Source organism: Lissotriton helveticus, chromosome 1_1 (genome assembly GCF_964261635.1).
Source record: "Lissotriton helveticus chromosome 1_1, aLisHel1.1, whole genome shotgun sequence".
In the NCBI taxonomy this organism is placed as follows: domain Eukaryota; kingdom Metazoa; phylum Chordata; class Amphibia; order Caudata; family Salamandridae; genus Lissotriton; species Lissotriton helveticus.
Window position 1 is genome coordinate 1,297,091,916 of NC_136057.1, and position 24,388 is coordinate 1,297,116,303.

The following is a 24,388-nucleotide window of genomic DNA, read 5'->3' on the forward strand; positions in this document are numbered from 1 at the left end:
AAACGAAGAGTCCTGGTAAAACAATCCTTCAAGTAAGTCTTCATGCCAGGGTGCCTGCTAGCCTTAATGACATTTAAATGTGCGATAGAAGTTAATCTGCAAATGTAAAGGGTGCTTGGGAGTGGTTCTGGCTTTAATTGCTTGAATCACTGCAAGCATTGTGATGGCAAAGATGTGTTTTTTTTTTTTTTGCATGGTGGTGCAGAGAGTTAACAACTGGGCTGTGAAGTGCATGCTTTTAACCATAACTGTATTTACACAGTGCTTTGTACCCCTGTGGAGGTGTTGAAGGGACAGGTATGCAAAAAAAAAAGCATTACGTATGGTCTAATATTACTCAAATCTACATTTTGGAAGCTCCATTTTATCCTAAAACTATTTGCACAGTTTGTAGCAGTCTAGATTATAATGTGTGTAATGCAAGTATAAAATAACGACTTGCACATTCACTGTGCTTTCTGTCACAGGCTGTGACCTCATAGCACTAAAAACACACAAGTCACTATTCTCCACTATGCCAACCAAATTTAGTGCTGTCTCTATCTGGTTATACACAGACCTCTGCAGTGAATTAAATAAGAGGTTACATAATGTACTACAGTGCATTTCATAGTGAGTACATTTATTTTTCATTTAAGCTACCCATTATTAGGTCTCGCCTGAGACCGCGCATGCGCTGTCTCTTCGAGATATTTAGTAAGAGGCTTTTAAAAGTGCCATCAGAGGCTTTTGCTGGCCTACAGCTTGCGTTCACGAGCTCGTGCACGTGCACAGCTGCCATCTGTTTTAATTGCTGTAATCAGGCTCCTCTGCTCCCACTACCCCCTCTCTTTTCCCCCTCCCTCCTGGTCAGCTTCATTTGTGTCTTCCAGCTGTGAATCATGCTCCTCTGCTCGCACTCCCCCTCCCTCTTCATCAGTTTCATTTGTGTCTCCTATCACTGTGAATGCTCCTGCTTCTACCAGGCACACACACCATCAGTCGTCAGTGCACGCTTCCACCAGGCACACACCACCAGCCGTCAGTGCACGCTTCCACCAGGCACACACACCACCAGCCGTCAGTGCATGCTTCCACCAGGCACACACACCACCTGCCGTCAGTGTACGCTTCCACCAGGCACACACACCACCAGCCGTCAGTGCACGCTTTCACCGGGCACACACACTACCAGCCTTTGGTGCATGCTTCCACCAGGCACACACCACCAGCCATCAGTGCACGCTTTCACCAGGCACACACACACACCACCAGCCGTCGGTGCACGCTTTCACCAGGCACATACACACCACCAGCCGTCAGTGAACGCTTTCACCGGGCACACACACCACCAGCCATCAGTGCACTCTTCCTCCGGGCACACACACTACCAGTCGTCAGTGCACGCTTCCACCAGGCACACACACTACCAGTCGTCAGTGCACACTTCCACCAGGCACACACACCACCAGCTGTCGGTGCACGCTTCCACCAGCGCACACACCACCAGCGCACGCTTCCACCAGGCACACACACCACCAGCCGTCAGTACATGCTTCCACCAGGCACACACACCACCAGCCGGCAGTGCACGCTTCCACCAGCCGCACACACCACCAGGCACACACAAATCCAGGCACACAGTACCAGCCGTCACACACTACCAGCCGTCACACACTACCAGCCGTCACACACTACCAGCCGTCAGTGCAAGCTTCCACCAGGCACACACCACCAGCTGTCAGTGCATGCTTCCACCAGCGCACGCTTCCACCAGGCACGCACACCACCAGCCGTCAGTGCACGCTTTCACCAGGCACACACACTACCAGCCATCACACACCACCAGCCGTTGGTGCACGCTTCCACCAGGCACCCACCACCAGCCATCAGTGCTCGCTTCCACCAGGCACACACACCACCAGCCATCAGTGCTCGCTTCCACCAGGCACACACACCACCAGCCATCAGTGCACGCTTCCACCAGGCACACACACACACCACCAGCCGTCAGTGCACGCTTTCACCGGGCATACACACCACCAGTTGTCAGTGCAGGCTTCCACCAGGCACACACCACCAGCTGTCAGTGCATGCTTCCACCAGCGCACGCTTCCACCAGGCACGCACACCACCAGCCGTCAGTGCACGCTTCCACCAGGCACACACACCACCAGCCGTCAGTGCACGCTTCCACCAGCCGCACACAACACCAGGCACACACAAATCCAGGCACACAGTACAGGCACACACACTACCAGCCGTCACACACTACCAGCCGTCACACACTACCAGCCGTCAGTGCACGCTTCCACCAGGCACACACACACTACCAGCCGTCAGTGCACGCTTCACCAGGCACACACACCACCAGCCGTCAGGGCACGCTTCCACCAGGCACACACACCACCAGCCGTCAGTGCACGCTTCCACCAGGCACACACACCACCAGCCGTCAGTGCACGCTTCCACCAGGCACACACACCACCAGCCATCAGTGCACGCTTTCACCAGGCACACACACCACCAGCCGTCCGTGCAGCAGGCAGGCTCTTCTCAGAGTATCTTGGTCAATATGTGTGTTCGATGCCTGGGAGGGAGTGGTTCGAGTTTCCTTAAACCGTATGCAGGTGCAGTGCATGAACTCCTGTGTGAGTGAGTCATGCTGCCTGGGGCTCACTCACTCCACACTTGTAAATTGCGCCTGCACCAGGCATTTTCTCATTTGCAAAGTTCGGCGCATGCGCACAGCTAGGCAGCCCCCACACCCCTGTGAATGACTGCTTCCTACAACCAGAATGGAAATAACATTCAGAGCAATGAAAACCAGTTCATTTGATGCAAAGAACTGTTAACAAAAACCATGTCCAGCTATTGTAGATCTGGCAACTTAAACAAAACAGCAACAAAAACCAACCAGCATTGGCATAGCCAATAGGTCTCGCTTTTTGGACCCTATAAGTATTAGTTATGCATCAGAATATCCTTGGTGCAACAACACCAACTGTTGCATGGCTAAACACTTATAAGGTCCCAAACGCGAGACCTATTGGCTATGCCAATTGCTTGTTTTTTATGTAGCTGCCTGATGGTGAAAGACCTAAAAAACTAACAAAATGTGTTGGGGCTGATTTATGAGAGGCTTGCGCTGCCGGAGCGTCACATTTCTTTTAAGCTTTGGCGGCACAAGCATCTCAATCATATCAATGAGGTGACACAAACACACCCTGCATGGCCTCATAGATATGGACTAAGACAAGCTGCGCTAGTCACTGCATTGCCTTACACTATGTCAAGTAGGCTTTCCATAGTCATTGCAGTGGGTGTTCCCATGCAACACCCATGGATTTTGACACTGCCCCAGATTTGTGAAACCATGTAAACCTGGGGTAACGCCAAAACCTTACGCCTCCCCACAGCAGGCGTAACTACGATAAATGATTTCATTTCTCCTTGTTTTTACTCTTTCTATAGGTGTTCCTCTGCATTCTGCAGCACACATAGAAAGAGCAAACCCCTCTCAGGATTCATTTTTTGCAGGAAGGTGCCCCTTCCTTCACAAAAACAATCCTGCATATGTTGGCTTTAGGCAGCAATTTGTGCGCCCTTTCACATTAGCGTAGGACAGTGCAGCAAGAACACTTGCAGTGCTGCCCTACGTCAATACCTCATCTTTGTTATAGCCACACCTTTGACCATGCCCCACGCTCACTGACCTTTGGTTTGCTAAACACTGTTTAATTTATTTCCCCAGTGTAAAAATGATTTGCTGTGGGAATTGGGGGCGTTTATGGTTGTCGATAGTTGGCAATGATGAGGAGGACCAAGTTCTAGAACTTTTTGTCAGGAGGGGATCCTTATGCTTAAGATCTTTTGACAGGGGGGGGTCTCTGCATCAAAAAGTTTGAAGACCTCTGCCTTAGATGCTGAGAAGGAGTTTGACCGCTTCAAATGGGAGTATATTTTCTGCGCCCTGCATGGATTCTACATCGGTAAGGACTTCACTGTGAAAGTAAGGTGGCTGTACTCGACTCATACAGCGCAGGTCAACTGCAGAGGCTTCCTATCACTTTCCCTGTACAGTGGGGAACCAGTCAAGGCTGCCCCCTCTCACTGCTATTACTCCTACTGGCATTCGATTGTTTGGCGGTCGCCATCCGCCACGACCTGAACATCTCCAGCAGCCACACTTCAGTGGGGCAGACTAAATTATTGGTATATGCTACGATATTTTGCTTACACTCACAAACCTTGATGTCTCCCTTCAGGCCCTCATGTCCCTTATTGCTAGACTTTTGGCCCTCTCGGGCTAAAAGATTAATTGGACCGTACCTCTTTTGAAGGCTGTCATTTTCTTCCTGTTCGTTTTGGCACCGTAGCACCTTAAATATCTGCATATCCTAGTGACCAAGGTTTGGTGGGGATAGAGTCTCTCAACCTTGACCCGGACTATGCTAAATGTTCCCAGCTCAACTTATCCACGTGAGGGCCACCTTCAAGCAGTGAAGATGGTAGTGGCCAGTTTCAGCATCTGCATCTGGGGCATGCTGCCTATCATCTTCCTGGCTGGGATTCAAGCTCTTGACCTCAAGCTCTCCGCCTCTGGAAAGCACAAATGTTCAGATTGCTGAGCCATTCTCCTTATTTTAAGTCACACTAGTTTCCATAATCTGTAAATGGAAGTATTGCTAAATCCGATTTGTACTCAGTCAGTCAATCACTTTTATTCGATTTTTAAAAAATCATAAAAAGACACAGGATACATTTCAAATGTTACACGTACAAAAAAATTAAATAACACAGGGAGAATATTTACATAATATGTACATAACAATTCATAATTCATAGCAGCAAAATGTAAAGTGACATGAGCGCACGCAATTCCTATATACAGAAGAAATAGATAAAAAGGTTAAAAAGGTACATTTAAGATATATAAAACATCGCTAAATCTATTTTCTTGTGAGAGTTTGATTCTTAAGAACAGTTACCTTTAAAAAATTTCGTTTATAATCAATCCGTTATTACATTTTCTGCGCTTTTTATTGATGCGTACTCCTGCTACTAAAAAACTTGCAACATGAAAGGTGACGTGTGCATTGTGCAAAAGTTGCAGGAATAAGAGCGCTGGCTTCACGTGTAAGAAGCGGGCCTCTCTAAGGATGGGGACAAGATATTTCCTTCTGATTTTATCATAGTGATCGCAGAACATAATAAAATGTAGGGTGTCCTGGGGTGAGAAGTTATCACAATCACATGGTTTATTGTTTTCCGGCGTCTCCCATCTATAGTATGAGCCCAATAAAAAATGAATTAAATTCAACCGAAATCTAATTAAAAGAAAGCGGTGGAAAGAGTTGTTTACAAATATCAGGTAGGGTTCTGGGCCTGGGACGGTTTTCAATCTGAAATTCCTTCTCACTGTAAATTTCATAAGTTCGGTTTCCTCTCGCTCTGAAATAAAAAGGTTCATCAGTGAATCCTTAACTGTTTTAACATCCACTTTGGTTATGCTCTTAGGTGAGTAAAAAAGGTCGATGCGTCCCACCTTTGCTAACATATTTTTTACATACAACATCCAGGGGATCTTGAGAACTCCATCCAAATTTAAACAATCATCTAGAATTTTATGATTTAAAGAGATCTCTTCATTTAACCAGGTTTTGAGCCAAGTAGTAACCGGGGCAGATTTTATCAAATCAGAGACATACCCAACTCCCAGTTCTGAGTGGGTGGAAAAAGTAGGGGTCGACTGGGGAACAGAAAGCAATGATCTTAAAAACCTGTTTTCTGCCCTTTGAATAGGGACGGGCTCTATGTATCCCCAGATTGAAGCCCCATAATTAGCGATTGCGATGCTCTTGGCATTATATACTTTGAGGATCGCGCTCGTCGGTCTTGAACCCAGTTTTCTGGCAAAATTCAGGATGGCTCCTGTCGATCTGCTTAGTGCATTGGATTTGGCCTTAAGTTGGGGACCCCACGTACCTTTATCATCGAATAGGACGCCCAGGTAGGTAAAAGAGGGAACCCTCTGGACCTCCTTTCCTAGACAGACCATGGTTATTGGTCTCCTCTTTATCCCTTTTATTCCCATGATCATGACGTGAGATTTTTGTGTGTTCACTTTTAGGTCTAGTGAGGTCATGAATTCCCCAAAGGAGGCCAGGAGTTTATTCAGGGCAACACCGGTTCTTGCCAAGAGGACCGCGTCATCCGCGTACAGGAGAACTGGGATGTTAGTGTCTCCTGCACGCGGGACGTCGGCGCCCAAGGCAGAGAGAACCGGCTCGAGGGTGTTTATGTACAAAGTGAAGAGGAGCGGGGCAAGAATACATCCCTGCCTCACTCCTCTCTCGGAGCTGAAGGGATTTGTGCACCTACCGTCCCTGGTCACTCTCACTGTGGCCTCCAGCCCCTGGTGTAAATCAGCCAAAAAGCCCACTAAGGATTTATCAATGCCTATCTCCAAAAGGACCCCCCACAGCCTCGACCTGTTAACCAGGTCAAAGGCTGATGAGAGGTCCATGAAAGCCATATATAACACTCCTTTTTTGACTATGGTGTATTTGGAGGTTATCAGATACAAATTTAAGCATTGATCCAATGTGCTTCTTTTGGCCCTGAAGCCATATTGGGCGTTCGAAAGAATTCCCCTGCCCTCCAGCCAGGATGTTAATCTCCCCAAAATGACTCTGCCCAAGATCTTAACAGCATAGTCAATTAGGGAGATAGGCCTGTAACAGGCAGGGTCGTTCTTGAGGCCTTTTTTAAAAATGGGTATGATGATAGAGGTAGCCCAAGACTGTGGTATCACACCTGTTCTGACTGCATTAAACACATTTCTCAAAACCTTTGACCAGAATGTGGGTGCTACTTTGTACAGATCGGCCGGGACCCCGTCAGGTCCTGGGGCCTTGTTAATAGATGTCTTATTTATTGCATCCTCTATCTCTTCTATTGTGAAAGCTTCAATTGGGTCAGCGTTAGAATGGTCAGGGCTATCCTGTGATGGACTGAATACAGTTTGTTTATAAATATTACCAAAGTGGGATAGCCACTGATCGTCAGGGATAACACACTCTACTGAGTGGCTATCTCCTTCCGAGAAGTATGAATGATTAATAACTTCCCAAAATTTTGAACTATCCCGGAGGACCTCTGGTGATTGAAGGTCCAACCAGGCCTGCTCTTTGATGTCCTTCTTTCTTTTCCAAATGGCCTGTTTATACTCTTTCCTTAGTTGGATGACTTTGGCCTTGTTTCTTGGTGTCTCTTTGAGGGCATGTAATAAGTTAGCGTGGGCCCTTGAACAGTAAGAGTCAAACCAACGTTTAACAATCTGTCTCCCCCTTTTTGGTTTAAGGGTTAAATCTTTGTTAATTTTTTGGCATATTGTTTCAAAAGCCTGTACGATGTTGCTATTGGTAGATAGAGGGTCTAGGCAAACACCGACTTCCCTTTCGGTTTTTGTTAAAACTTCCTGTAAGAAAGCAATCGGTGTCACTTTAGACCATTTCAACTTTCCCCCTTTACATGTTGATGTTAAATTTTTCATCAGTTGTACCCCTGGTTCATTAGAATCTTTAAAATCAATAAATCCTACTTGCGATACCTCTAATGCCACAGGGTTGTGATCGCTAAAAATAGAGTCCACGACTCTATAACTTAAGATATAATTCAGAATAAAGGATGAAATGAAAATAAAATCTATAATTGAACCTGTGTCGTTCCCTTTGTATGTCGAAGGTCTTGGCCCTGGCGGGCAGCAACTAGACTCATATAAGTTATGCGTGGCCAAAAGATTCTCCAGGCCCTCCCCTCCTTTTGTATGTTCAAAGTGTACTGGGAGAGCATTGGATGGGCCATCCTCATCAATAAGCTTACAGTTCATACTACAGGGATGAATATTAAAATCTCCTGACAATATAATCTCGTAACCATGTTTGCTTAATTTATAGTTTTCCAGAAATTCATCGAGTAGCATCAGAATTTGGTTATTATGAACAAATTCAGGAGAATTATAAAAATTAATCAGCAGAATAATAAGTGTGTTTGACATTATTAACTCTACAACCAAGAAATGCGGGGAGCAAGACAATAACTGTTTGGCATTCCCTTTCAAATTAAGTGAAATGAAAGTGGATAAGCCACCTTTTGCTCTACCTGAGGTACTCGGTGTAGCTAAGATATTAAAATGCATAAATCCATCAATCTCAAATTTGTTATCAATGTCCCATGTTTCTTGTAAGGAGATGATATCAAAAGATGAGATAAAACTTAGCCAGTTTTCATCATCAGCCTTCGATCTTAATTTTGTACTCCTTCTAACAATTTGGAAGGATGAGCTCTGAGTTTTCCTTCTGGAATTTGAGCTTTTGCTTTGAAGGTTGAAAGCTTGATTTACAGCTATTCAATGTACCTTTTGAAAAGCATTGTCCGATCGTCCCCCCTTTCTATGTATTTGAGGGGAGAAGCATGCACTACAAACAGAATTTGAATACTTGAACACCTAATGCCCCATCTCCTGACGCCCTAAAACAAGCGATGATCTGTGGAAACAGTATTTTTAATTTTTGACATGTAGAGTTGTATAGCTATACATCCGACTTTAATGAGTAGAAATGCACAGCATTAAAGTGTGCTTTGTGTACTATGCCATAATGGTTGTCACATTTATTCAGCCCATTGTGCTTTTTAACAGTGGTGGCACCACATGTTTCAGGCCTGCATTGCTTTCTTCTCATCTGCAGGTGTTCTGCGTGGGCCTATGGTGCCTGGACGAATACTGGTATTACAGCATCTTCACTCTCTTCATGTTAGTGGCCTTCGAAGCCTCTTTGGTTCAGCAGCAAATGAGAAACATGTCGGAGATCCGTAAAATGGGAAACAAGCCCTACCTGATACAGGTCAGTTGATTTTGGAAGAAATTGAGCTTAATTTGAAAAGCCCTTAAACCCAGCTGAATTTTAGCAGTAGTGCATTTGATTCTGTTGTATTAAAAACAGTGCCCTGATATGCTCCAATCAGGAGTTGATCGTGACACTAGTTGTTACATTTGTGGATAAATATGACAGTGAAGACATTAGTCCTACTAGGCAGGGGTAAACCATTCTGTGAATGTTTAGTCAGCTTACAGAGAAAAGAGACAACAGTTGTTATGAACTTGCTTTTTACACCGCAGAGATAATAGTGTTGTATAATGTTTGGATCAGAAACACCGAATTGTTCTGAAAAACTCCTTTTGTGTTTAACCGATTGAGTGTCAGTAACTTGTATATCTGCAGATTAAAGATTATCATGTGTATAAGACAATTGGCACAGTATGGTTCAGTCGTTTGTTGCTTAACATTTCCATTTCACACCTTTGTTTTGCCCAAAACTTTACAGGAAGTTTAGACTCTGACGTCAATCTGGCTTTTCACTGTGTGAGATGGTGCACTCTTTGAAGTTAAATAATATGAGAAAAATGTGGCATTGTGCAGCATTCACCTCAGATCAATCTGGTTCTGAGCATGGCTAGCATGAGCATTGTCTATTGCCTATGTATATTTCAAGGGAAAGGTGTTTGTGTGAATGAAAGAGCGTATTGCACGATGTCTAGCATTCTCCAGCATTTACATTTATAGCCCCATATGTAAAAAGCTCCCTCGGTGTTTCAGTGGCACGGCTGTGAGGATTGTGGAGTATTATATGGTGCAATACACTTGCAAAACTGTCTAGGCCCAGTCATGCTCGTTTGGAAAAACTTTTAGCTCAACCCTGTGTAGCTGTGGCTTTGAGCAGCAAGGCTTAAACAAAAGAAGTAGTGTAAAGCATTAGGGAGCATCAAACCACGAAATAAAGTCACACAAAACAAAGAAATCCGAAATTAATTTATAAAAATAGCATTATATTTTCCTTCATTTTTTTGGACACTAAGATGAGCAAAATTCACTGATGGGTTCCAGAGATATAGATTTTTAAGTAAAGCGTAAATCGCAGCTTTTTATTCTAAAGCTTAAACAAGCATTGGTAACTGCAATTTTAGAAACTTTTTAAAAGTTTGAAGGAGTAGTGCTAGACTACTCCGGCTCGCGTGGGGTAGCCAAATCCGACAGGGAGAAGGTCAGGAGGGCCCCTCAAGAGTATCAGGGCAGTTACTGGTCCCCAAAGTAGTCTCCAGTCCAGTTCTACGCTTTGCATCAAAATCACCATAGACTTTAATGGAGTGGTCCCGATGCTGGGGATGCAGGTTGCTGAGGATGCTCTAGGTGCTGTACAGTCATCAGGGGTGTCATTGCGGCTTTTGCCTGGTCCACAGATGAGGTGGGGCGACTTTAGCCACAGAGGCCGCGTTCCCTTCAAAGTCCTCTTTGAGCCAGTAGAAAGCCAGCTACTGCTGTGCTACCGTAAACAGTGAGTCCAGCAGTATCCTTTGGGGGACGCTTGCAGCCCTTAGAGGTGACTAATCAGGACTAGGATGACACTCCCAGGCCCAGCAGAATCCGGTGCAACACATGTCCATCATGGATCAATTCTTCGGGAGTGCCCAGGGCAACAATTCCAGGAATGTGGCTACCAACTTGCCAGGTGGGGCTTCTTCAGCTTTAATGGCTCTGGTGCTAATTCCAGAGGGGGGGTCAGCCGACCCCCTGGAACTAGCACCAGTCAAAGAAGTCACTTCTGGAGCTCAGTAGTGTCTTTACCTCGAATCAGGAACCACATTTATAGCTCTCTTCTGTAACAAAAGCAGATGGTGCAGCCTCTTCTGCGAGGTCCAGGGGTCAGCAAGACAGTCCTTTTTTGCAGTTCCATCATGATCTGAGGTCAGGGTCCCAGTGGTGCCATATTTATGCCCAGAAAGTGCCAAGGAAGGGGGCGTGATGCGGTATCAAGCCCGTGGGCTACCACAATGCCTCCCGCCTTGTGACAACTTCCGGCTATGTGTAGCATCTACCATTCACAGGGATGCACTTTTCTGCACACTCCCAAGATTTCTGAACCCTTCCTTGGATGTTAGGAACTTGGTAGCCCACCCTAGAGTCGTGGCTACTGCTGGGCTATATGCCCACGGGAAAATCAATTTCCTGCAGTGATCTCCCCTCTCTGTTTCCTCTGCCAGCCTGTCTACCTGAACAAAGGGGCAACCCCTCAAGTGTAGCCATATTCTCACTAATGGCGTCTTCGCTTTTGATGCTCATCTTTCGAGAGAACACCCTGAGTGGCTTCCTGCAAGGGGGATCTGACACCTCCCTCTGTAGCAGGCTATTATTTTTCCGAAGCCTGGGAGTTGTTAACACTACTCCCTATGAGGGCAGTAAACTATTTGGTTGCCAGCAACCGTGAGGTCATTGGACAAACTAGTCTACAGAGTGTCAAGTTTCTAAAAATTGCTGTTCCATAAAAGTGACATTAAATTCAACTTGGGTACCAAGTCTTATTAAATGGCACGATCAATTTGATGCCTTGAAGTGCCCATTTAGTAGTCCAATTCAGAGTTAGCTGGACTGAGTGGTCAGCCGGTAATGCTGTGTTAGCCAATGGGACTACTAACTTATCCACAGTGAAAATAATAATTTGGAAGTTTTGTTGTGGGAGGTGATCATACAAAAGGGGGTATTTCCTTGCAGGGGCTGTCCAACACAGGGAAAAAAAATCCAGGCATGTTTATCTATGGATGATTGCTGTTTGATTGTGATTTTACCAACAAGTTTAAAATTTTCGTAGGTTCCTCAAACGAACATGTTGTACTTCTTGGCACCCTGCAAATTAGGTGTTGTCATTCTTGACCAGTTCTGATATGCCCTTATGGAATTTCTGGGGAAGTAGGAAAGCGACATTATGATGTTTCTGGTGTCAATTTAAAAAAAAACTTTTTAGTAGGGACCAGTGTTGCATGGAAACACTGACTAATTTAGCTAATTGTTTCTAGAGCCTTTAAGTTTCATGGTGTTCCCTTTTGAAATGTACTGCTCTTGAATTATCACAACAACAACACTGATTTAATATTGTGATTAAAATCAAAATAATTCTTCCTGGTGGTTTGTTTCCAGTCTGAACCTTTTTGGAGCATCAGTTTGTTTCTGGTTTAGAGTCAAAAGGCCACAAATTGACATTGTTTCATCTTTGATTTTTCTCTCTTTAATATTTTTGCTTTTTAGGTGTATAGAAACAGGAAGTGGCGACCCATCTCCAGTGACGAGATCATTGCAGGAGATATTGTTTCCATAGGTAAGGCCCAATTTTGACATTTTCCGTGTATAAACACCCATAGATTACTGGTATTTTATGCAAAATGCACTGCAGAATAAAAAAAATAAAAAGTTTCGTCTGCGATATAAAACATTTTTTCCCAAGAAGTACTTCTAAGACAGTAACTGGGTGTGGGACCTGGCCCTTTTGGCAGGTTCACCCCAAAACTTTTTGCTTTTTCCTAGCCTGTTTCTGGAACCTGGGTTGGTGGTTTTAGGCCTCTGCGCACTTTTTCACTGTGGTACAGTGTAAAGTGCGTGTGCCCTCTGTGTATGTGTGGTGAGTGACCTGCCCTCCCATAGGAATGAATGGGGAATATGTATGCCCATGGTAGTTCCTGATGTGTGGGGAGTGCAGGGTCGAGTTTGATATGTGCGAACTCGGGAGAATGAATGCTGCAGAATGGTGTATGCGGCATGGTTGTGTCTAGTCTAGAAGTGCCACTTTTAGAAGTGGGCATATTTGTGTAGTTAGGCTGCTGGCATGTGATTGGCTGGTGAGCCTGGCCCAGGAGTGCCTGGGCCTGCTTGTGGATTGACTGTCTGGTTTCAGGATGACGGGGGCTGCAGAGCCCCCAGGAGGTTGTCGGAGTCAGCCCGTGGATGAAAGGCAGCATCTGCTGCCAGAGAAGTGGGAGGAGATAGCACCTGATAGTGCAGGGCTGTGCCTGCCTGGCCACCCTGCTAGCTCCCCCTCCTGCTGGCCAACGGTCACCTCTGACCCTGATACTGACAGAAAGAAGGAAACCAGAAACACCCCAGTGCTCCAGCAACCCCCAGAACTGGTTTAGACCGGGCTCAGGGCCCACTTGCACAAAGACTTCAAAGGACTTCAAAAGACTTCAAAGACTTTTCTGTGTATAATAAGGGGCTGTGTCCCCTTCCAAAATGTTCTTGTTTTTGGACTTGAATCTGCCAGGGGCGTGCTGCTGCTGGGGCTCAGGGGAATCCCTGATCCCTGCCCAGCCCCTGGACTCCTGATGGACTTTCCTGGACTCCTGGGGGACCCCTCTGCCCTGCCTGGGCTGATGGGGGGACTTGGCTTTGCCCCCCCTGGGAAGCTCTGGGACCTTTGCAGCATGGAGAAGCTGCATTTCCCTGCAGAGAGCGCTTTATTTTGACTTGAACCCTCTTTGCTGCCTGCTGGCGCTTGGGAGCGCTTGATTCGTATTTCTAGCGCCTGGAAGTGCTGTGGGTCTCCCTGAGCGCCTGGGAGCGCTCTGTCTGGTTGCTAGCGCTGGGAGCGCCGTGGATTGCCCGTGGGCGCTTAAGAGCGCTTTGTTTTGCAGAGGCTGGTGCCCACCCAGCATGACCAGCGCGACCGAGGACTTCCCAAGCGCTGGGAGCGCTTTATTTTTAAGACCGGTGCCCACCCGACATGGAAATCGACGCCGCTGCCCGAGACGAAGCATCGAAGGGGCCGCGCTAGGATTGGCCCGCGGTTGGGGGCTCGTCCCGGTGGGCCGCGCTGCCATTGGCTGGCCGGTCCGGGATTGTGTGATGATGTTTCCCCGGGCCGCGCTGTGATTGGCTGCCGGCCCGGGGAAGGAGGAAGAATGATGGCGGCCGGTCGCGGGGCTCCTCTGTGCTGAGGGAGCCCCGGAGGAACGGAGTTGTGGCTGAGAGCCCCGGGTCCCAGGAGGGGGCCTGGGTGAAGCGGGAGAAGCCTTGCAGCCTGTGTCTGGCGGAGGGGGGCGGGAGGCACAATGCCGGTGCCTGCCCCTCCGCGCTGCTCTTCAGAAGCGCCGCCCGAGGTCCGGTGAGTGTGGGGGCTTCTTTTTGGGTGCCTCGAGGCACCGTGCTCTGTCCTCGTCTGGAGCAGCCCCATCTGGCAGCGGGCCGCTCCCACCTTGCCCCGCATTCTGTTTCGAGCCCCCGAGGTTACGGGGGCATGTGCAAATTCAGAGCCCAGTGAGGCTCTTGCGGGCATGTTTGGCATCCCGAGTCCCCCGAGGGGGACTCCAACGAGGGCAGCCTTTAGATGGGGCGTTGGGGCACATGGTCGGTGCCCGACCCCCCCCCCTCCTAACGGCACGTGCAATTTAGAGCCCTGAGAGGCTCCAACGTGGGGGCAGAATTGTGGAGAGAGCCTGTGTGGCTCAGAGGGCCATTATAGTGTTTAGAGCCACGGAGGCTCCGAGGGGGCATCGCTTTGTTTAGAGCCACGAAGGCTCAGAGGGGGCATTTCTTTGTGTAGAGCCCCGAGGCTCCCTGCCCCATGATGATTAGAGCCCGGTGAGGCTCTTGGGGGGACACCAGTGATTTTAGAGCCTGTGTGGCTCGAATGTGGCTCCAGCGACAGGCGCAGTTTTGGTCGCAGTTTGGCTGATGTCCCAGCTGCCCAGCAATTAGTGGGCAGCTGCACCGTTTAGTTTTTGTGTGATTCCCAGGTGCCCAGCAAGTAGTGGGCACCTGCACCGTTTAGGCCCCTGACATTTGGACGCAGGGCGTCTGAGCCCCAACAAGGCCATTTGGCCTAGGGACTGCCACAGGTGGTGGCTTATGTACGGTTGTGCGCAATTTTATGGTTTTTTTTTTTTTATTCCTGCACCTCTGAATGTTTTTAGACATCATGTGACTTTTGCGCTATTGTATTGTATTCTGGTACCTCTGAATGTATTTTTATTGTATCATGTGCTTTATTCTTAACACCGCTGAATGTGTAGGTTTATACATTGTGTTTCTCTTTACTACTCCTCTGAATGTGTTTTATGCATCATGGGTAATGTGTTCTTTCTTAGACCCCTAAATGCTGTGTGATACTTAGGTGGTTGTTCTTTTTAGTACAGGTGGTCCTAGTGAGGTCCTAGTCCCCTGCGTGACATTCTCCTAAGGTGTTTAGGGTTGCGTAGGAGGTACTTACCTGTTCCCAGTAGTTACTGGATGTGATCTATAACTGTTACTTTGTGTTACAGTGATTTTATATACTTTTATTCTAAGTTATTTAAGTACTATTTCTATATCTACAAAGTGTTGATTTGGACAGTGGCCCATGTGGCCCTGTCCTGTACATAATCCCTTATGAATGTTGCCCGTGCCAGTTGGCACAATGTACATGTGTGATTTTTATCTGATATGTGTTTACAATACAAAAGTTATTTTAATATAACCTTGTGTGGAGTCCCTTTGTGGTGTGCCTAGGATGTTGTTGCTGTTGTGTGCTGGCGCAAATGCTTTACACATTGCCTCCGAGTTTAGCCTTACTGCTCGTGCCAAGCTACCAAGGGGGTGAGCAGGGGTTATCTTGGCGTGTGACTTCCTTGCCCTGACTAGAATGGTGGTTTCTGCCTGGCTTTGGCGTCAGCCTTAGCCTACCAGAAATAGCCAGTTCTAACACTGGGGACGAAGATGGTTACTAGAGGCTGCTGAAAGACAATTGTGTTGTGAGGCAGCAGAATGGAACTGCTCCCAGTAATCCTAAATGTCTAGCTCGCACTCTTTATCCTTCACATTTTTGGCCCAAACAAGTCTGGAGTCTATCCGACTTCCGAAGCGAAGCCCTGTCAAAGTGGAACTTCCACCTTCGCACCCTATTAAATTAATAGGGTACCAACCAGACCTCCCAGGATTTTGCAGTCTGATTTTCCAAATATGCCTGCCTAAAAAAAAAAACAAAAAAAAACAATTGGGGTCAAATAAGCTAAATTTAACGTATTTTTGCAACGGGCCCTCTGCGCCTGTCTCAAAAATACCGTGGCACAAATGTGGCACCAGCAAACCAGCACTGCACGAAAAAGTTGGGAAACAAATGCTTGGTGACAGAGTGCAGATTTAAAAGTCTGCCGCTCTGTCACCACACTGGCGTCATGCTTCCAAGCATCAAATACTTGGTGCTGAAGGGAGCTGTTATATTAGCCTACTCCGCAAAAGTAACAGCTCTACTCCAGCACAGTATATTTAACTAGCTGTGGCTCCTCCGCAATGGCAGAGGAGCGTTGCGCCACTGGCTCAGAGCCAGCAGCTGAAAAAGAAACAATATTTTACTATTGTTATATTTTTCTGCTGCTGCCTTTGAGCCAGCGTGTTCAAGGAGGGGCTGGTTCAGGCCATGGGAGGGGGGAGGAGTGATACATGCGCACATTTAAGTGCGCATATCAGCTTGGCTGAATTTACATGCGCCCTTAGGTTTTCCAACCCAGACGTTTTGTACAGCCAGACTGGAGAAACAGCAAAGACTCCCTGTGCCTAAGCGAGCCCCAGCCCGCTCAGGTTAATCCCCACACTCCTCTCGTGCTTGAGTAGTGTGGGGACTGGATGGGGAGTCTGAAACTGTCCCAGGGACTGCTGGGACTAGGAACAGAGGAGCGCAAGGCAGCTGGCAGCACCAGGTAAGTATTGTTTTTTTCTTTTAGTATTAGCCCCCCTGCCTTGCTGTTACCCACTCCCGCGTGCCTCCCGCCGCCCTCCCCAGGACCCCTCCACCCGCCCCACTAGTCTTTCTCTGTCTGCCGCCACTGTATTTAACATTAATTGTGCATGATGGGTGCTGTTAGGGACCAAAGTCTGTTAAAGGAGGCTGGGACATTAACATACCTGTTTAGTCCTGGTCTCCTGCAGTCTTTGGTTTTGCTCCTGGCTGTAGAAACCGTGTAGGAAAACCTCTTACCTGACAAGTCTCTATTTATTGACCCAGTGTGGCAGTACAGGGTCAATAAAAGAAAAGTTAACCCCTTGCATGTGTCGGAAGTCACGGTGGGCGTGTGCGTCGGACGGCCAGAGGCCATCCGATTTCCGCACGCATGGAATTCGCCCGCACCGCGGGGAATTCCAGCCGCGCCCAAAGGGTTAAACAAAGGGTCTCAGAATTTGCTAGGGCTTTAGTAAAAATCGCTGCATTTTTAATAGGGGTCCTAATTTTGCACTTTCTTATTGTAAATTGCAAAATTCTGGAAGGTCTGATTAAAGTGCAAATCTAGGTGCACATACTCCACATGTTTGGCTGTATCCCTGTTTTGATTGACTGTATCAAGTCTGCATGACTTATTCTGTACACAACCCCAAACATCTATACTTATATAAATTCCATAGCCAAAGAACACAATGCCAAATCAGACTCCACAAGGGTTTGTAGCCGTTCATCCTTGAGGGCAGTCGCAGTTTGGTGGTACACACCTCAGTTGATCTGAGATTGAATGTCGCAGCACTTTAATGATGTATGTCCCAAACTTCACCTAGCTCTACTTCTAACTACATTTAATGTGGCTGCAAGGTTTCTTGCAGGAGCACCTTTCACTGGTCCTGGTAACTCAAAGTTAGCTTATCATTGAATACAGGAACCTTTTTAAATCTCCATCTTGCATAAAGCTTTACATTCCAGAATACCTCATTGCTCTGTCCATACACTCGCGAGCTGGGGTAGATCCGGTTTCATTCAGAGTTTAGGCTGCTACCTTCTTATAACCCATATCTTGATGTAAAAAAAAAAAAACCATGAACAAGCATATTTAGGGAGTGTGATCAATGTACAACACTCCGTTCTACCAATTTGTATGTGGTGCCTGTCTAAGTATGACAGAATTTGGCAGCGTTTGCGGGGATCTCGAAGGTCCCTGACATTCCAAGTGAGGAAGTTAATGCAGAGGGGACCTAACTGTGTCCTAGGTGCAGAGGTACAGCAGAGTACCCCAGCGTATAGTGGCGTTGATGGTGAGTAGTGGAAATCCTGTGCTTGTGAGAGGTGTAAAGCCAGCAATTGTTCACGGTAGTGTATATAAATAAAATTGACACCATTGCATTGTCTCCATTAGAAATTAACAGTCCCCAACCCACCCCCTTGGGGGATCGGGGAAGCCCGGGAATCCACGAAGGAAACAGGAAAGGAGCAGGTCCGGAGACAGCTCCTATTTCAGCTTTCACTGGTAACACAGAATTCCTGAGGAAGGCACTGGCCGAAACGCGTTGATGATTGGTTCTGTATATCATTACCAGGGATATTCTGATCTTAATTGTTCAATTTATATAAATATTGCTATCAATCACTGTGATCAATCAGCACATTGTAACCAATTATTGTGAACAACTGTTTCCTGTAGATTCATGTATTTATAATGGAATTCCACTAGATCTGTACTAGATACATTGAAATTGACTATTAGAAGCAAGAAAGTGTCCGGTATATGTATGAATTGAATGTACTATTATGTTGACTAAATACTTATATTTTTTGATAAAAACATTATAAAAAAATGACAAAAAAAGAATTTGCTAAATAAAAATAATATCTTTCAATAGTTTGATTTATTAATTTATGTTCTTAAGTGTTCAACGTATACATTGTTTTATGTATCCATGCACGAAGCCCGGTCCCCTGTTCGTTCTTCTAAGCTACCCGACCCACTCCCTCCCACATCGGCACCCCCAATCGTGCAGGAATCCTTTGCCCCACCCAATCCCCCAACCAAGAACACAGGCCAGTCCATACTAAAATGACTGGGCTTTGGTAGCACGGAATATTCAAGCGAATACAATACAAAGAAAAAATTCGGCAAAGGGGGATTTCCCATGTAGGGGGCACCAGATGGCGGTCATCCTTACCCGTAGCCAGTTCCCAAGCAGCCCCTGGGTTACGACCCATAAAAGGGAGGAAGTGGCCTAAGGGGAAGGGTGCTCAGCACAATATCAAGGTTCTACTTGTTAATACACTTCATATACCAGAAACAAAATACTAAAAGGGAAAAGAGCCTATTTGGCACATCTGTCTCTGTGTGCAGTCCAGCAGCAGCAACAGGGCCCACACTGCAGTCTAAAATGTCAAATGTCCTATTGCGAAGTTGATTCACTGGAAGGTGTCACCCTGTAGCTGACCCGGGCATGAAGTATGAAGATAGCCATCCTTGACTGGTGAATAGGACGCGGCACCATCGCAACCTGGACTAGTCGTTTGGAGATGATGACAGGCTGGAATCCCGGTCATGGCGTGGAGAGCGATGTGTAATGGTTTTCAGGAAGTCCTCAACTTGTTGTGGATTAGTGCAGAAGACGTGTTTACCATTATGCGTGATTCAAAGTTTTGCAGGGTAAAGTAGAGCATATTCCAATCCTCAATTGGGCTTTGCGGAGTTTCTGCTTAACAGGGAGAAATTTCCAGGGTGCCTCCTGGACCGCGATTGTAAAATCCGGGTAGATCGTGAAGGCGTACCCTCAAACTGTAGCGGCCCCAGCTCACTGTTTTTTTGAAGTGCAACGTTGCGGTCTCGGTAGTTAAGTAGGCACGCAATTATGGGCCGTGGGGTTTCTCCAGGAGGCGGTTTTGGGCCCAGAGAGCAATGCGCATGCTCCACCACCAAGTGCGTTCAGAACGAGTCCGCGCCAAAGGAACCTTTTAGGAGCCGTTCAACATAGTCCTCCATACGTCCGGTGATTGTACTCTCCGGTAGGCCTAAAATGCGTACATTATTGCGGCGGCTTCTGGCTTCGATGTCCTCGTTTTTGACCGCAATTCCTTTCATCAGCTTGTCCATTTGAGTAACCTGAGCTTGCATTTGGAAAGTAATGTCCTCATTTTCAGGTATACGTCTTTCCGCTTCCTTAAACTGACCGTCATGTTTATCCACTTTTTGCACAAGAAAATCCAAGCGGTTATTCATAGTATCCATTTTACCGGACAGGTCCGATAGGCTGTGCTATACTGCCAAGAGTATGGACTTAACGTCATCAACGGAGGTCTGTCGCGAGGACTGCGGTTGTTCCATATTGTCAGGAGCAAGGTCAGTGGAATTTGATCTTGTCGCCGCTTTCTTCTGTGCGTCGAATGTGAGACGTGATTGGCGCCCGTCAAGCTTCCCCATCGCACTGCGCCACCAGAGGCAGACAGGCCTCTCCGCAATATGAAGGAGTGTATGCCGCCTTGTTTGGGAGTACAACAGGGAGAAGGAGTATGTAGAAGTGCACCAGGGAGGGGCGAGTTGACAGCGGAAGTAGTATAATACAGCACACAACAAAAGAGGGCCTCAGTCCCAAAGCAGGCCAACACAAGATTGCAGGGGCAGCTGCGAGACCTATTGGCAATGCCAATGCTTGTTTAGCATTTGCTGTAGCCACATTCAGAGATTGCAACTGTTTAACCCTAATTGATTATTTATTCAATTTTATTAGTTTAAAAAAATGGATTACTTTAAGGTGGTTTATGTGGAAGTAAGTGATCATGTAGCCATGCAGATATCCTTCGGGGACAATATATTAAAAAATCTAAACCTGAGGAGGAGCTACGCACACATTCGAGATGGCCGCGTGAGCACAGGGCTCCCGAGTCCCTCGCTGCCCTCTGCATATATCCTGAAAGATATCCTGACTTTGACCACGGATTCTTGAAGATGAACCTCAGCTGACACCTTAGCAGTTTTCAAAATTTCATTTGGACTTCAGGAACCGAAGATACGCCGATCGGAGTTTTGGAGGTCCGCCCCACGGCGACACCGGGAGCTGGCACACCAAGACGCCGGTGAGTAGTTGAACAACAACGGCCTGAGGGGCTACCCCTGTTGCCCTGAGTTGACTTTCGGTTTCGTTTCTGGGCCTCTGCCTCCTCTGATTGCGTAATTGCCTCGCGCCCCCATCGGGGTCCAGCCTAACTCTGCTTCCTGATTATATGCCAACTGTTGTGAGGGTTTGGGTGTTGGGCTGAGCTGTTGCTTTTGCCCTTTCTGCCCACTTTCGTGATTTTCAGTGGTCTGGTGCTGAGCGGCCATCTTCACCGGGTCTCGCGGGCCCCTTCGGGGCTCACCATTCAAAATGACTACCAGGCCTGACAACGAGAAGCGGAAGACTAAAACGCCTCTACGTGGGGGACCGGTTCAAACCAACGTCATGGATCGCTATACCCAACCCAAGGGGTCCCCCGGTGGCGCCAGTCGAGCTTTGGAGGGCCCCACTGACAACCCGACTGCGTTGACCGAATTGACTTTGCAGGATGTCATGGGCGCCATTGCCAACATGAAGGCTTCCATTGGTCAGCAATATGAGGCTCTCGCTCTCAAAATCAACACTGTAGCAGTTGATGTTACTTTGATCAGAGCTGATTTGTCAAAGACCAATGAAAGGGTCAAGTCTGTAGACCTGAAGACTTCTAGCCTCACGACCGATGTATCCGAACTGCAAACGGAAGTCGGACGCTTGCGCTCCTCCAACGATCTCATGGCCCATCGACTGGAGGATTTTGAAAACGGGGCCAGGAGCGACAACATACGCCTTATTGGGGTCCCAGAGACTTCTGATGCTTTGGCAACTGATCTTCTTGTGGAAGACATCGTCTTGAATCATCTGGCCCCTACAGGCCTGAGTAAATTCTTTGCCGTGGAGCGTGCTCATCGTGTGCCGGGCGGAAAACGGAAGTCGGGCGCCTCACCGAGACCCATCATCGCCAGGATCTTTAATTTTAGAGACAGAGACACTATCCTACAGGCCTCGAGAGTAAGTGGCCCCGTAAAATTCGAGAACACGACGGTGAGTTTCTACCCGGACTTCACGCAGCTTGTTCAGAGGCAAAGGATGGGGTTTCAGGGAGTGAAGTGAAGGCTGAGAGACTTGGGCCTGAAATATGCAATGCTGTTTACAACCAGGCTGCGTGTCGATTGCGAAGACCGGACTTTCTTCTTTGATCGTCCTGACGGAGTGACTGGCTGGATACCCTTCTCAAACAGACTGATTCAACCGGGCATCCGGGTGGAGCCGAGGGCGGCGTATCAGAACAAGAGTGACATTATGATTCCTGATATCTGAACACTCACGTGTTATTCGGCGGGGTTCGATACTTCTTCTATTACTGTGTTCTATTGCTATATACCCGAGGGTGGCGGGGGGAGTGGGACTCTTTCCTCCTCAGGGGTTTCTTTTTGTAGACTAGTTTAATGATAGGGCGACAGGCACACTGCAAGTTGGGGTGGCTTTTGAGTCTAACGCAGGGGTGCAGGGTGGGGGGTGTTGTAACGGGTTCTAGTTGGGGGGTGGTGGGGGTTCTTGGGTGTTTGTGGGTTTCTTTCAAGGCAACGTATCGTATTTCTTCTTGATCAGGTCATTGTGTTCGTTATGGGGTGGATTCTGCACTTCTTTCTGGGATGGGGATTAGTGGGTTGAAACTGTGTTGGAATGTCAATGGGTTGGCGGATAGGATAAAACGGGGCGTGGTGTTAGTTATTGCGGCGCCTCTCCCCTGATATTGTAATGTTGCAGGAAACACATCTGGTTGGGAACACGTGCCATGCCATGGATCTGCGAGGGTATCGTCTTGTGGCACACTCTGGTTTCACCTCTGGCTCTAGGGGTGTGGGTATCCTCGTCAGGTCCTCCCTCCCTTTGGCAATCGATGATGTGATTCTTGACGACAGGGGGCGCTATGCTGCTCTCACTGGTAGATGGGAGGGGAGAACTGTCTCATTTGTTACTGTCTATATCCCGCCAGGTCTACAGACCTCGACGTTTGCTGATCTTGGGCATGTAGTACTGGGGCTCCCTGAGGGCATCTTCGTGATGGGCGGAGACTTCAATTTGGTTGTCTCCGGTAACATAGATCGCTATCCCCCAGGGATCGTCCCAAATCGCAATCCTGGTTGAGTTGGTTCCTGGAGACACTGGGCCTGGTAGACTGTTGGAGGTTGCTGCACCCGGATCAGGTGCAATACACCTTTCACTCTGGAGCCCATGGCAGTCTGTCTAGACTCGACTATATTCTGGTGCCGGCGGCGCTGTCCTCCTCCATTGGGGAGGTGAGGCACCTCGCCCGGGGCATATCCGACCACTCCCCAGTCTGGCTTAGCATGGATACTACTATGAGTAATGAGGGACGGGTCGCCCCCATAAACCCCTGGTTTCTTCGCAATCCCAAGACCCATACCGAGTTGATGAAATCCCTCGATCATTATTTTGTAGAAAATGTGGGGTCGGTGTCATCTGCTGAATGCTGACAAGACCGAGATTGTAATCCTGGGTAAAGACAAAGATCTCTGAGGCCCACAACATTGGCCCGAGAGTATGGGTCCTACTCCCAAGCCTGTGGCCCAGGTTCGCAATCTCGGATTTATAATTGATGAGAAACTCACGATGCGACAACAGGCCGTTAAAGTGGCTGCCATTTGCTTTGCTACCTTAAAATGGCTTCAGAAAATTTTGTGGATGCTTCCGATCACCACCCAAAGGACAGTGGTCCAGGCCCTGATAACATCTCGCCTGGACTACGGGAATGTCTTGTATTTTGGTGCTGATTTGACAACGGTGAGAAAACTCCAGGTTGTTCAAAACGCGGCTGCTCGGTTGCTACGCAATGTTCCCCAGAAAGTATCCGCATCCCCAGCCCTTCGCGATTTGCATTGGCTAGAAATCAAAAATAGAATCAAATTTAAGGCTTTATGCTATATTTTTAAGATTAAACAGGGCTCTGCTCCCAGGTACCTTCAAAGTCTTATTCACCCCTACACTCCTAGCCGTACCCTCAGATCTGCAGGTAAAGGAGACTTTGTCGTTCCTAGATTCAGGCTGGTGAAGATGGGCGGCCGCTCTTTTTCGCATCTGGCCACAAAAACTTGGAATGCCTTGCCTGTTAGACTAAAGCTGGAAACTGACCTTGTTAGGTTCCGCAAGGGATTAAAAACTTGGCTTTTTCAGCAATAGTTCTTCAGCAACAATTACTCTCTGAACAGACTCTTAAAGCTTTGTAGTTCTTTCTTCTTCAGTCTATCCCTCGGCGCCGGGAAACCCATTGCGTGTAGCTGTGCGCCTTACAAGTTGAAATAAATAAATATTGTTGTGGGAAGCGTTTAAGACTGTGATACGTGGGCAGGCCTTATCTCTGATCGCTAACGCCAAGAAAAGTAAGCATGAAGAGGTGGTCCGTCTGGAGAGTGACTTGGAGCGCGGAGTGTCCCGTGCCAAACTTCATTCCCTCAGCCTCAAACAATTAGATTATAGGACCCTGGTTACTGATGCTGCGAAGGTCATGAGCAGGGAACAGCAGGGCAGACTGTATGATGTTGGGGATAAGGCGGGTAAATTGATTGCATGGCTGGACAAGAAAGAAATGGCGAGTCGTGTAGTTCCTGTGATTGAGAACCTTAACGAAGTGTGCGTGACTGACCCGGCTGCAATTGTTGAATGCTTTGCGGAGCACTTCCGAATTGTGTATGCTCCGGTCTCTGACAGGCCGGAGGCCGACTCCCATTTGTTGCTCTGCATTATTACTTTGCCTT

The 24,388-nt window shown here is 47.5% G+C and overlaps 1 protein-coding gene across 1 annotated transcript in view; it reads left to right on the top strand.

The window, feature by feature from the left end:
• ATP13A1 (ATPase 13A1) overlaps positions 1-24,388 on the top strand; it is a 419,252-nt gene that overhangs the window by 108,666 nt on the left and 286,198 nt on the right. Inside the window, exons 5-6 of the mRNA XM_078681078.1 lie at positions 8,733-8,888; positions 12,123-12,192. Of these exons, the coding sequence (XP_078537204.1) occupies positions 8,733-8,888; positions 12,123-12,192 (226 nt within the window). The remainder of the gene's footprint in view (positions 1-8,732; positions 8,889-12,122; positions 12,193-24,388) is intronic.